Consider the following 13,636-nt stretch of genomic DNA (forward strand, 5'->3'; position numbering starts at 1 on the left):
CACGGGGCTCTGCCGGGCCCCCAACACCTCCACCCCAGCCAGCTTGCTTTGCAGGACATGGAGCCATCATTCCCTCCTCCCACCCTCAGCCGCCATAGGCAATGGCCCCCCCACCCACACCAGGGACTGACCCCTCCCAGCCCTGCACCCACAGCAACCACCCCACAGGCCGTGCACCCTGCACTATGCCTGGCCCCCCACACCCCACAGCAGCCTGCTGACAGGGCAGGTATCCTGCATCCTGCCAGGGTCCCCCCATCCCCATGGGACCCCCTCAATCTCTCCATAGCCTGGCTGGGTCAGAGCTGTGACTGACACTCTCTGCCCAAGGCTCCTTGGGGCGCCACTGGCCCCATTGCTGGTGCTGGGAGTTGAACAGACACACCCCTGCCCCCCATACACACTCCATAGACTGGGTCATGTGCTGTCCTACCCACCTGTGGAGGGCCAACACAGCACTGGGGGTGAGAGGAGAAAGCCCCCAGGAGATGGGGGGAAGATCTGGTGCAGGGACCAGGTCTGGGCGGTGTTTGCAAACTGCAGTATAAATGGATGACTCTGTGGGGCAGGGGGGTGTCATCATCCGGGATTTAGGGGAAGAAGTTGCAGTGGGGAGAGGAGGAGAAACCACCAGGGGGCCTAGCCCTCCCCACAGGAAAGACGGAAAAAGGGACTCAGCACTGGGACAGACAGAGGGACCAGTCGGGCTGGACCCAGGGAAAGGAGAGTACCTCTCCCGGCCTGGCCTGGTTATATGGAGCAATGGGGCCAGGGGCTGTATTTAGGGCAGCACTGGATTGCTAAGGCCGTCTGAGATCCTGGCCCCAAGACTCCCATTGGCTTCATAGGGGCCAAGATTTCACCCCCAGACTTTAGTTTACTCCTTCAAACCACTGGCGCTGCAGCCAACGCCTTCGCCCTGGAGAGCAGCTGCCTGAGGCCTCGCTGATTGTGATTGCTGTTTATGAGCAGTAACACCCACAACGTACCAGGCTGTGTCCAGACAGTCCCGGCAGAGAGTGACTGGGCTCGTCTTCAGCCAGGGCCGCTTAGATGTGGATGTCTCAGTGCTAGATTTCAGACACCCAGACCCTGACTTTTCACAAGTGCTGTGCACCCACAACTCTGCTTAAAGTGAAGCTAGACGAGAGCTAAACTTCTCTGGAAATCAGGCCTGAGGTGCCCCAATGGAAGTCTCCAATGGAGATTTCCGTTGCAGGTTTTGGCTGTACTGTAGGTTCTGAAGTGTGACAACACACAGCCATGCTCTCTGAAGCAGCCACTGGATTGAGGCACCTTAATTTTGGGGTGTCCATGTTTAGACAACCAGGGCCAGGCTATCCAAAAAACTGTGTGAATAAAGGCAGCTTTTCAAAAGTGCCCATCTCCAAGCAATAATTGACTTTAAGTGGAGCTGTGGATGCTCTGCACCTCTGAAAATCAGACCCCGGGTGTCTCAAGTTGGGCATCCAGAAACTACTCAGTGGCCACTCTTGAAAATGTCAGCCACGCTCAGCACTAATACACACAGTAGCTTTGAAAATGGCCAGGGAATGGCTGTGATCCATTCAGCTAAGGCTACCTGAGTGCAAGAAATGTCTGGGGAACTCACTGCATTTGCCAGCACTCAGAAAGCTTCCCCAAACTGCAGCAGTTTCATATCACTGTCAGTGTCTGAGTGCGTGGCTCAAGTGGGTTGTGGTACCCTTTTGAGTTGTCAAGTTATTTCCTGCACTAAGTGCAACAAAGGGGGCGTTTATGCTTTTACTTGCCAGGACTTCTGTTGTTTTGGGGTGTAAACGAAAAAATACTGTAAGGAAAAAGTATAAGCTAGAAAAGAATACTATCAGAATGTTCTATTATCTGTTATTTTTGTGTCCAGAAATATATTGGGTGCCTCAGAAGACAAGTAAATAGCCTCTGTCTGAAAGAGCTTACATTCTGTGCTCAGCATGACACGAGTGAAGGGAAAGGAAGGAGGAGGGTGACAATAATAAGATTATGTGGTTCCTCAGCAAAGCTTGGCAGTCCAATTAATTCTGAATTTGTTTTAAATTATCCATTCCTCCCCTTTCACTTCTCCTGGATTTTGCTGACTGCAAAAGTGAATTTGAGGAGGGATTTGAATGAGGTGAGCGAGGTAGACTGGCAACAGCCATTGTATTTTCTTTCTTCTTTGGAATAATCACAATAACTCACATCTCTAAACATCAAGCAGTTTAGGAAATAAAATCAAAACACCAGAATTATTTTTCATACCAAAAATATAATATCCCCTAGATACGCAGTATGCAAAGAGCTATTCCCAGCTGGGACCACATTTATTATTAATTAATGCCCCAGTGCATGCTAGGTGCTGTGCAGAGCATATACATAAGCAAACAACATAAGTATGGCTCCTATTTCTACCAGCCTGGCCACAGAGACACACCCCTCCCTTTTCAGATCAGCTGGCAAAGCTGCTACCTATCAACCCCATGAGGGTCTCATTACTGAGTTGTGGCTGCTATAACACACAGGATGCAGACAGTGTCTCCCTGATGACTTGCACCAGTTTAATGAAACTGGGGTAGTGACACCACTTTAATTAAATGGTGTAAACCCCTGCATGGACACTCTTACTTCAGTTTAAGGCCTTGTGTAGTCTAGGGCCAAGTCTACACTACGAATGCTAAAGTGGCACAGCTATGGCACTGCAGCTGTGCTGCCATAGCATAGATGCTTCCTATAATGATGGTCAGGATTTTTCCATCAATGTAGTTAATCCACCTCTCTGGGGAAGTAGCTATCTTGATGGAAGAATTTTTCTGATAACCCAGTTGCATCTACACCAGGGTGAACTACTAATTTTTCACACCCTGAGTGACATAGCTAGTGTCAATCTAAAATTTAAGTGTAGACTAAGCCAGGATTTGGAAGGTGTTAAGAGCTTGTCCACATGGGGAAATTTACTCACAGAACTATACTGGAATAGTTATATCAGTATAACCCCATGTGTGGACACTCTAATTCTAAGGGATTTAGAGTGCTTTTTTGTGGTTTATATTCAACCACTTCCAAGAATATTAAGTTTAAACTGATAAGAGGCAATCCAGATCACAAATTAGAGTGTCCACACCAGGAGTTATACTGGTATAGTTATTCTAGTAAACTTCCCTGTGTAGACAAGCCCTTAGATAACACTTTAATAGCCTAGTATAGACAAGGCTATGTGGCATATATTGTTAATACCTGCTGAGGTGCATTTTTTAATAGCCAACACTTTTGAAAATCAGTGGCTAAATCTTCATTGTAGAAAAGGTGCCTTTTAACCTGTTAAGTGAATTTGGGTTAACTAACCTGTGTGAAAACCCTAGTGTAGAGAAGGTGACACAGATCCATGGATCTGTGCCACACTTCAGCTTTTGAACAGTCCCTTGGAGGAACTCCTGTAGGGCAAACCCCCAAGAGGATCCTCTCTTCTTTAAGTGGCCATGCAGCCTCAATGCCTCTGAGATGGAAGGCTGGTCTAAACTAGAAAATTAGATTGATCCAGCTACATCATTCAATGGTGTGAAAAATCCACACCCCTGAGTGACATAGTTAAGCCAACCTAAATCCCAGTGTAGACTGTGCTACGTTGAATGAAGAATGCTTCCCTTGACCTAGCTACCACCTCTCAGGGAGCTTTTACTACAGCAGTGTGGTGAATGTCTACACTGAAGTGCTACAGCGGCACAGCTGCAGTGCTGTAGCATTTTAGGTATAGCCTCTGGCTGCCAGCACTCCTGTTTCACACGCTGAGCTCTGCCCTGCAAGTCCAACTGAGACACTCTTACACTCATCAGAGACCAAGTCCCCTCAGTAGGCATTTGCAGGGACACCTAGCAGCCTTTTCAAAACACAATGAGGTTTATTAGTCAGCTGAAAACCAACATAGGAAGTCTCTATGTTAACACTGAGAAATGAAGGTTAAGACACAGTCCATTCTGGCCAAGCCAGCTCTCCACCCTGCCAAGCTGCCATGGAATCCATGGATTGCCTCATCCCTCTGTCTCTTTGTCCCTTTGTCAGTCCAAGGTGTGAGCTGAGCCTGCCCCAAAAGCCAACTCTTATCACAGCCTGTGGACCCATGCTGAGTTCACATGTTCCACCCGCAGGAGATTCCTGTGTACAGGTGTCACTTGGTCTGTCTTTGGGTGCCCATTGTCTTTGTGGACCCTCCATTGATCTGGATCAGTTTCAGCCAGTCCTTTATGTAAGGGGTCTATTAGCCCCTTACTGAAACTTAGTGGGTCTTTTTGGGTTGGCCATCTCTGGAGGAAGCAGGACCCTGGAATGGACAGCCCCCAGGACCAATGGAGAGAGGCCAACCCAGGTCAGCCTGATTGACAGGACGGGCAGGCCAATGAGGGAGCCAGGAGGGCGGGGGGCACCCAGCCTTCCCTGTGAGCTGGAGCTGCATGCCTGGGAAGAGCTGAGGAGCTAAGGAAAAAGCAGCCTGCAGCTGGAAGGCTGGAAGAGGAGCACAGAAAGCTGAATGGAGCCAAGCTGACCCGACCCACAGCAGCAGAGCCAGAGGGGCATCCCAGAGAGAGCCAAGCGCAGCTGCACTGAAGCAGAGCGAGCTGGGGCAGGAGCCGTCTGGAGCTAGGTGTGTGGTGAGCAGCTGGGGAGAGTGAAGGGGACTTTGGGACCATGTGGCTACTGGAAGAGCAGGGGTCTGATTCTGCATCCCTGCAGCGCAGCCAGGGCCTGGACAGTGGGTCTGCAACGCGTGACACAGACTGTGAACCCCAGAGACACCGTGTGTGGTGGCCCGTGCCAGGGGACAGTGTTGGGTGTTTTGCTTTAACCTTTCTCCTCTTTTCTTATTTTGTATTTGATTTGATCGCTGTTTGTGTAATAAATTGTATTGCTTTGCATTGTGTGCACTGATCAGTGAGTCAGGGAAGCGTCCAGTGCAGAGTTAGTACCCCGGAGTGGGGACACCCTAGCCCCTGCCCTAAGGGACCACGGCAAGATTGGGGATTGAGCCCCAGGAGTCCTGGGCCCAGCCTTGTCGGGGTTACAGGCACCCCACCACACAGAAGAGTGGGAGGGGAGCCCTCGGGGTCAGATGGACCTCTGGGTAAAGAGAGTGGGAGCAGGGACTCAGATCCTTTTGCTAGCCAACTCTACCGGGGTAGTGTACGAGCAAGGAAAGTTCCCCACAATAGCGGGCCCATTCCCCCGCTTACATTTAACAACACAGTCATTCCATCCTAGACAGTTATATGACACATCTCATGTCTCCTGCTCTGCCCCAAGAGTGTATTTAACCTGTCTGCAATCAATGGGTGTGATGCTTCCTGGGGGCACCGAGGGGTGGGCGGCACCTCACTATCATCTGCTCTGAGCATGAGGATGCCTCATCTGTGCCTGCCAGGAGTCAGCTCCCTGACTCCACCAGCCACAGGCAACAAAAAGAACAGTACACCCAGCAGTTACCAGTTACACCTCAGCTCACCGCTCAGCTTAACACACAGCACTTAGATATGTTTATAGTGAAATCCAGTCTAAGTTTATTTAACAAAGAGCAGAGATTCACGTAACAGCAAGTATGCAGAAGTCTTGTAACAAAATCCTAATATGACTTCTGGAATCCAGACTTAACTAACAGGACACCCTCCTGCCACATAAAGGTTAGCTCATCCAAAGTATTTTCCCCAGCATTTAACAGCCAGACCAGCCATGACCTTCTGTTCATGAGACAAGCCCGCTGGCAGTTTGTCCCCTAGATGTGTTTCCTTGTATTCTCCTGACATACCAGCCTCACTCTTCGCTCTTGTCATAAACAGGACACTCCCTGCTGTGCGTTCCTTCCTGTAGATCTTGTGATCTCTTGTCGACTTTGCAATGTTGATTACCTGGTGGCTCCGTACGCAAATAGCCTCACATTGTAAGACACACAATACACAATAGTCAGATAGGGAGATACGTGTCGCTGTCTGAACAGAACTCATTTCTCACCTTCTGGTGACCTGTCAACATACATACCTTCAGAACATAGTTTTTGATATAGATATATAACTTTTTAAATAATATTCTTACATGCATCTCACAATGATTATGACAACCAGCACATTACTGACTGTTGGTAGAGATTTCACATGTCACTGTAGTAGAAAGTAAAAGCCTGAGATATGAGGCCTGAGGCCTAGTATAATAGGCCAGGTATGAGGCCTGAGCTAAAGTAATGATATAAAGCAAAGTTAGCAGAAGCCAGGCTGTGAATGCTGGCAGGCTCACAGTAATTGGCAAGAACAGAGCTGGTATAACAAACACACATTCCAAAGAAGTGCTAAGCACAAGCACATTCCAGAAAGGTGCCAGGGCATCCTAATACCCCAGAGATAATGAGGGCACACTGACCTCTCCAAATGACACTATAATGGATAGAAATGTCTTGTTAATATGATGAATAGAGATGTTTTGACCAAACCATTTGGTACAAGGTAATGGGTGATATCATACCACATCAAAGGGCAGTACCTTTGATCAGAGGGTAGCAACTATACACATCAGCGGGGCAATGCACAACTAGTTTGTATCAGTGTATAAAAGAGGGTCTCAAAAGAAGCATCTTTGTCTGGCTGAGTGAGGAACGGAAAGTCCCGCCGTTTACTGAGGCAGCACCATTGTCAGGGGTGCACAATATTAAGTGTACTTGTAGCATGTATAAGGCACTTTCTGCTATGCTTGTTTGACAATAAGCCTGGCTTGGTGCCTTCATTTCTGAAAGGATCTGTGGTCTTAATGAATAATTCGATTGTGGAGTAGTGTCTCGGTTAGTTGCGCAGAGCTGGGACAGCATACACAATGGAACAACACATACACAGCCAAAAACTGACAACAGTCACCTTTTGGTGCATTATTATGTAGACATCAGACCCAGGGGATCTTTGTAAATTCCTATGCCAGTTAGCATCCAGGAGTCTCTGGCCCTGGGTCACACTGGGTAACAATTCAAAGTACTGATGAAAACTCAGGGACGCATAGGAATCATAAAAATATTACAGAAATTCTCCCTTTGACACACAGGGCAATTCATATTTTAACATGTGAACTGGTAGGGGTCAACCCCGGATCATATCTACACTACAAACTAGGGATGTGATTCTCCTGGTAACTACACACCTTTCTCAAATAGATGAGTACATACTCGGCCCAGCTAAACCAGGCCTTCACTGTCGCTACCCATACTTCTGTGGCTACACGGCTATTTATGCTTGCACTAGTGTGATGAGAACTAGTGCAAATATGTGTACATGAGCGGGGGACTCACACCCCTAACTTGTAGTGTATAATAGCCTTAAAGAGGAATTTAACTAAAACAGGTTAAAACTACTACTGCGTTGTCTTCAGTAGGTTTTTAACAAGAGTTAGTTGAACATGAGTTAAAAAGACATCTGTTTTCTCAGTGAAGTCAAGGCCTAAGGAATTGTTTTGCTGAAGACAGCTTAGGCTCACCATGAGGGGTCATTGGTGTGGAACATCCAGGGACAGGGAGAAACTCCCTAGAAAAAGATGTGACGTCATGCAGTAATCACACCCAGAAAGGGGGATGTGTGGGTTAAACCACTCATTTGTCTGCAGATCATAATCATTCCAAGGTTCCTTTGGATTGCAAAATAATCACACAAAGGGTTAATGACCCAGGCTCATCTTTCCATACCATGTTGTCCAAGGAGGGCGGAGCTCTGGGTGTGAGGAGGATTTCCCAGGTGTTTAATTTAGGCAGGCTGATGAGATTGGCTGAATGTTCTCCACCACATTTCCACACAATACTGAATGGCTGATACCTCTGGAAAAACAATATCTGTACTGCATTACTGCATGCTATAGACTCCCTTTATGCTCTCCAGTGCTTGCTCCTTAGTTATTTTGCCCCAGTCTTCAGGGAGATCAGCTGGTTCAATATCATACTGTCTGGCAAACTGCTTATTGAACTCTTTAAAAACAAACTTCCAGTAATCAGAAGCCTCACTGCTGGGGTCGGGCTGAATGAGCCAGTCTGGGTAATGTTGGCGGTAATCTCTGAAGGGAACAGGTTTCCCTTTTGTATCTGAATTGCTAAATACAGCATTAGAGACCACATCAGAGGAACATAACGAATAGTCGAGTGTTTTTGTGAGGTGATCCCTGCGTTGCCTCAGTCCCTGGGGCTGATGTAATGATGCAAAGTGCATCTCATGGGTTGGGCTTTCTGTTTCACAGGGGGCTCCGCAGAACGGACACTGCTCCCCACAGCCAAACACTCTCTTGAACAGCTCATCCTGGGGCTTCACCTGGAGCTTGGAGAGTTTCTCCTCTATGTTCACAGCTTTAAATTCTGATGCCACGTTCAGCTCCAGCACAGAGAGATAGTCTTGAATGGCAGCAGAAAACTGGCTGGTACTAGCTGTAAATTGAAAGAGGTTCATTTCCAAACTGTCTCTGGGGATGACTAGGTATTTCTGTAACAGCCTGCAAAACTCTGCTACAAAGTCAGAGACTGTGCTACTTCCTCCATCCATTGACATCTCTAGAGCTGCTCTGACTTTCTTGATGATGGCGGAAAGGATCTCTGCTTCAAGGGCTTCGACACTTTCTCCGTTGCCATAGTGATCTGAAATGTCTCTCCATATCGTTGCTCTGACAAAACTTTCATAGTTGTTAATGTAGTTCATGTAGTTCTCAAAGTCCATCTCTTCCAGCAGCTTTTTCAGTACAGAAAACTGGAAGGAGGCCCGGCTGCAATAGCCATTAGCCTTCTCACTTCTGGAAATGTCGTCTACTATTCTTATTCCCAGTCTTTTGTTAACATGTTCTGCTAGGGCAGGTTTGAGACAGTGCTCACAGAAATGCCTGGCTCTCTGCTGGCAGGGATCCCTTTCCAGGTAAAGGTTTATAAATGTGGACAAATACTGAGGTTTCAATTTCTCCAGATGTTCCTGAGGATTGTTTTTTTTGATAAAGTCTTCGTGCATCTCCTGGAATGCATGAGCTGCCTCTCCCAAAATATGAAGTTTGAGGTCAACTTCAAAGCAAGCATCAGTGTGAAGATTTGGCACATCTGCCTGTTGAAGCCTCTCATTGATCATCCGCAGCAGTTCTCTGCCATAGGTCTCATCATAGTCCTCTTTGGAACTCACCTTTTCTTCAATATAACGGTGGCATTGGTCCATTAGAGAATGAGCAAGTTCCTCTGCTTTGTGCTGGTATTCCTGTGTGAACGATTCTCTCTTGTCCTTGGAACATGTTACATCTAAATACTCATTTTGCATAGTGAAAGATTTAATCCTATAACTGCACAAATTTCCTGCTTTTTGAAGTTTCCGCCTGACTGTGCTCCCTCGATTCTCTAGGTCCTTTCTCAGCTGGAACTCTAGATCTTGAGAAACTTGGCGTTTCTGTAAACTAATGAGCTTTAATTCAGATGCTGCGTCTTTCCACATCATTTCAAATTCTGCTTCCAGTTCCTTGTTGTCCAGCTTAAGTTTTCTTCTCTTGCAATCTTCCAGAAGGCTGACGACTTTCTTTTTAGTCATTCTCATGTACTTAGTCTGGATATTGTCTATCTTATGCCAACATTTTTTAACAAGAATCGCTTCTTCACACTTGCTGATTGAATAACGTTCAAGTTCTGTCTTGAGGCGCTTTGTGCTTCTGATAAAATCTTCTCTGTACTTTTCTATCAGGTGTCGGTTTTTAGCTCCACTTTCAAAGTACTCATGTAAACAATCCATAATCCTCTCTTCCCCTTGCTGCAGTTTTTCCTGTACCTCCCGTTTTAAGTTTCCAGAATCTAGTTTACTTAGTTCATCAGGTGGCTGGTTATGAATTGCAGATTCTTGTCCACACACCCAGAGATGCATCTTCTTGCGGAGCTCCCATTCCCACTCCGAGTACCTCAGAGACAGCTGGTTATAGGCCTCAGCAACCAGGCTGTTTCTGAAGCAGAAGATGAAGTTCTCATGTTTCACAGCGTTCCACAGGTTCCTCACCCACTTGGTAAACTGGGGGATGTCCCTGGGTGTCCGGTTAGGTGTCCGGCTTCTCATAAATTCAATGAAGTATTTCTTTAGCTCATAAACACTCTCACTATATCCCAGGTTCACTGGAGCCATGGGCGGGACTCCATGCCACAGCCCAGGGATGTACCAGGTGTGTTTTTCTGGATCATACTCCATAATATCAGAAAAACTCAGCTCCCTGTTTAGTTTTTCCATCCTCACTGCGGCTTTGGTCATTTCATTGAGATGTTCCAGGAAATGATTCCTGTCCCGCATGTTTTGTTCATGGGCAGACACGTCACTGACGTTCTGATGCACAAATTGGCAGTTGGGTTTGTGCCCGATTTCCTTCATCCTGAGAAATGCATGGACCACGATTTGCAGAATGTCCTTCATTTCGGTGGTGTTCTCCATGGCCATGTTAACAATCGTTATGTCGCTTAACCCAATCAGCAGCGTGGCCAGCTCATTGTCGTGTTCATAGCTATCCTCCAGTGTGGCCAGCTGAGGGGCTCTCAAGCCTTCCGCATCTATCACCAGGATCAAGTCACAGCCAAGCTCCTGCTGAAAGTTCTCTGCAACTTTAATGAGCGTCATGAAGGCTCCTCGCGTACATCGTCCGCTGCTCACTGCCAACTGCAGGCCGAACATGGAGTTGAGCAGGGTGGATTTGCCAGAGCTCTGCACTCCCAGCACTGAGAGAACCAACAATCTGGATCGCTCCTGCAGCTTGACATGGAGCTTAGTCAGAACATCTGTCACCCACTGCAGTGGGACATGGGATGCATCTCCATCGATTATCTCTAGAGCAAATCCATTCAGCATCAGGTCAGCTGCTGTGCCTGGGAGATGGGTAAACCGCCTTTGGCTATGTGCCATGCCGCCTTCCTTACATACTGACCATTCTGCCTCATAAAATTGTCCCAGCTCACGCATGAAATGCTCCATCCCCAAGGAACTGGCCGCAATTAATTCATCGAGTTTTGCTAGCTGCTCTGGTCTATATCCTGGAGTCCTGTATGTCTCCTTATATTCAGCCCGCAGTTTGGAAAGATTCTCCCTGGCAATGTGATCGAGTCTGAATTTCATCCATTTCAGGAAGTAGTGTGTTTCCATTGGAGATGGCTGTTCTAGTGATGCCTTAAATGTCCCCATCCCACCCGTGAGATCACACCCATTCTGCTGGGTCCGTAACTCCAGCAATTCCCGTCTCATCTCAGATTTATAGTCCTCTGTTGGGATCTCCCCTTGCTTCTTCATTTGACAGAGTTCTCTTTCTACTTCAGCCAGGCGTTTGCAGGGATCCCCTTGGAGTTTCAGTGCTCTCCTCTTGTACTCTACAACATCCCTTATTTCTCCAGTGATTTCGTCTGCTCTCTTTCTCGCTTCCTCACATTCCTCGCAGTCCTCATCTACCTGGAATCCTTGTTCACGAGCTGTCACAGCCATGTTTTCTATGCTCACTGCTCTCCGGGGCGGCCTCATCAGCTGTGCTAAGGTGGCCTGCAGCCTTGCCACAAAGTCAGAATTATTTGTAGTGTTATCCTTCACAAGCACATGGGACTGGTTCAGCTGCAGCAGTGGGGCCAGTTTATTGAGGAATCTTTGTGTTTTACTGGTTATAGTAAATTGGGGGTTGAGTATGAGATAGAATTTTGTTCTCAAGCCCTGAAGTGATGAGAGTAGTTCATATTTTCTCTCACTGATGCAGTCAGCGAAAATGAACACAACTGAGGAGACCTCTGCCAGGAAGCTGAACTGCTGCCAGTGCGACTCAACATTTCCCCGCAGGTTAATAACTGCAATGGGCTCCTGGAAAGGATCCGAATTCTCCCTTCCACCAGGGAAATACCAGGAGATCTCAACCAACCCCTTCGCGATTTCTCGAGGAACATTCCCAGACTCCATGTCCCGATGTATGAAGAAATCATGCTGCTGCTGGGGTGGGCTGAGGACCTTGTTAAGGATTTTGGACTTGGACAAGCTGCATCTCCCTAGTCGCACAAAGGAGAAGGTTGGCATGGACATGAGCACCAGGCTCTCCTCCTTGAACCCCCGGCTCTCTCGCAAGGAGAGTGGCCTCCACGTCCTCACGATGTCCCTCATGGCCCACAACATGAGCGTGCATTTGGGGTTGTCTAGGGCAGGCAGCAGCAGGGGGAGGGCGAACTGGCACATGGACATCTTCAGCAGGATCTCCTGCTGCAAGAACCTGTCTGAGCAGCACAGCACGGCGCAGAGCACATCCAAGGGGTTCACACACAGGCTGGGGGCTAGGCTTGGGGGAGGGATGATAGCAAAGGGTTCTGCCCCGTCCTTGCTGATCCCATTGTCACCTGGTGCATCGGGTACCAGCCTTGTGCTTCTGGCCATCCCATTCAGAGCCATGATCTTTCTGAGGAAATACCACGGGATCTCTCCTAACGTCCGAGGGCTACTCTGTTGTAAAGTCTCTGTGTTAATTTCCAGGATGTCGTTCAGCAGGAGCTTTCTGGTTTGGTGTCTCTCCAGTCCCAGGCTGATTAGGAAGTCCTGGAGTGATTGCCCTTTCCCTGCGAAAAGCAATACACATGTTTTTGGTGATGTTTGCATTCTCTGTGTGCCCCTCTCTCCAGCAGACTATTTCTCTCTCTACACTCAGCTCTGTTCTGGTTTTTGCCAAAGGTATTGATGATCCTCACTCCCAGTTTGACCACGTAAACGCCATCCTTCCTCCTCCTCTCATATCTAGCTCCCACTGAATCAAAGGAATTTGCTAATCTCTTCTATGGACATTCATTTCTGCCCTCTACAGCAACTGTATGTCTGAGAATTATACCCCTCCTGATCCCGGTTCCCATTTAATCCGAAACTCTCATGTCTTCCTCTTGATCTTGTTCCATTTTTGCCTCTCTATAAAATACTTTTCCAAATTCCACCTGATCTTTCCAGACCCCTAGTCCTTGCCATTCTGAGGCAATCCCTTTGTATTATTAAAAATGCAGCACTTAACTAACCTTTTTAGTATTCATTATTTTATACACTTCTATCAGAATATAATAATGTCATGTAGCGAGTACAATGCATACTGTCTGCACAGTTACATTGCAACCCACATTAAAAATGCTACTTAGGCTCCAAAATCGAACACATGCATCTTTCATCCAGCCTCCGAGTATGCACTGTGATACAGTCTTTAAGTATAGGATCAGAGACAGGTTTTTCCACAGGCCCCCTGCTTCATTCCGTGCACAGAATGGAAGCACAGTGCAGAATGAAGGTTGCACAGGCAACTGTCAGTCCTGCATTTCCTAACTTTTGAGTGCTCGAATTTGTAACCTAATGCCAGGGAGAGAAAAAGGGTGACGTGGCCTAGTATCAGGAAGAATAACAGAACTGGAGGGTGTTCAGAGAATAAAATTTGCTTATTCCCACTTGTAGGATCAGGTGCCAAGCTGTGGAAACCTCTTCAAAGCCATGTCCATTGAGGGGTGCCAACCAAATGTTCAGTGCCCAAGACCATCTAATTCAGTGCATCCCCCAATCATATCAGTTCCTTCTCCATCACCCCAGAACTGAAGAGACCCACTCCTGCGACCATGTTATCACTCAAAAAGCTTTGTGTATTGTTAATTTTATAG

The 13,636-nt window shown here is 47.4% G+C and overlaps 1 protein-coding gene across 1 annotated transcript; it reads right to left on the minus strand.

Annotated features, from left to right (window-relative positions):
* Nucleotides 1-5,766: 5,766 nt before the first annotated feature.
* LOC137151486 (up-regulator of cell proliferation-like) lies at nucleotides 5,767-12,792 on the minus strand. The gene has a single exon (XM_067545750.1). It carries the CDS (start codon nucleotides 12,606-12,608, stop codon nucleotides 7,851-7,853), a length of 4,758 nt encoding a protein of 1,585 aa, XP_067401851.1. The 5' UTR covers nucleotides 12,609-12,792; the 3' UTR covers nucleotides 5,767-7,850.
* Between the last annotated feature and the right edge of the window lie 844 nt (nucleotides 12,793-13,636).

Source organism: Emydura macquarii, unplaced genomic scaffold (genome assembly GCF_026122565.2).
Source record: "Emydura macquarii macquarii isolate MOO-44397 ecotype Brisbane River unplaced genomic scaffold, CSIRO-AGI_Emac_v2 contig_1093, whole genome shotgun sequence".
NCBI classification, from domain to species: Eukaryota; Metazoa; Chordata; order Testudines; family Chelidae; genus Emydura; species Emydura macquarii.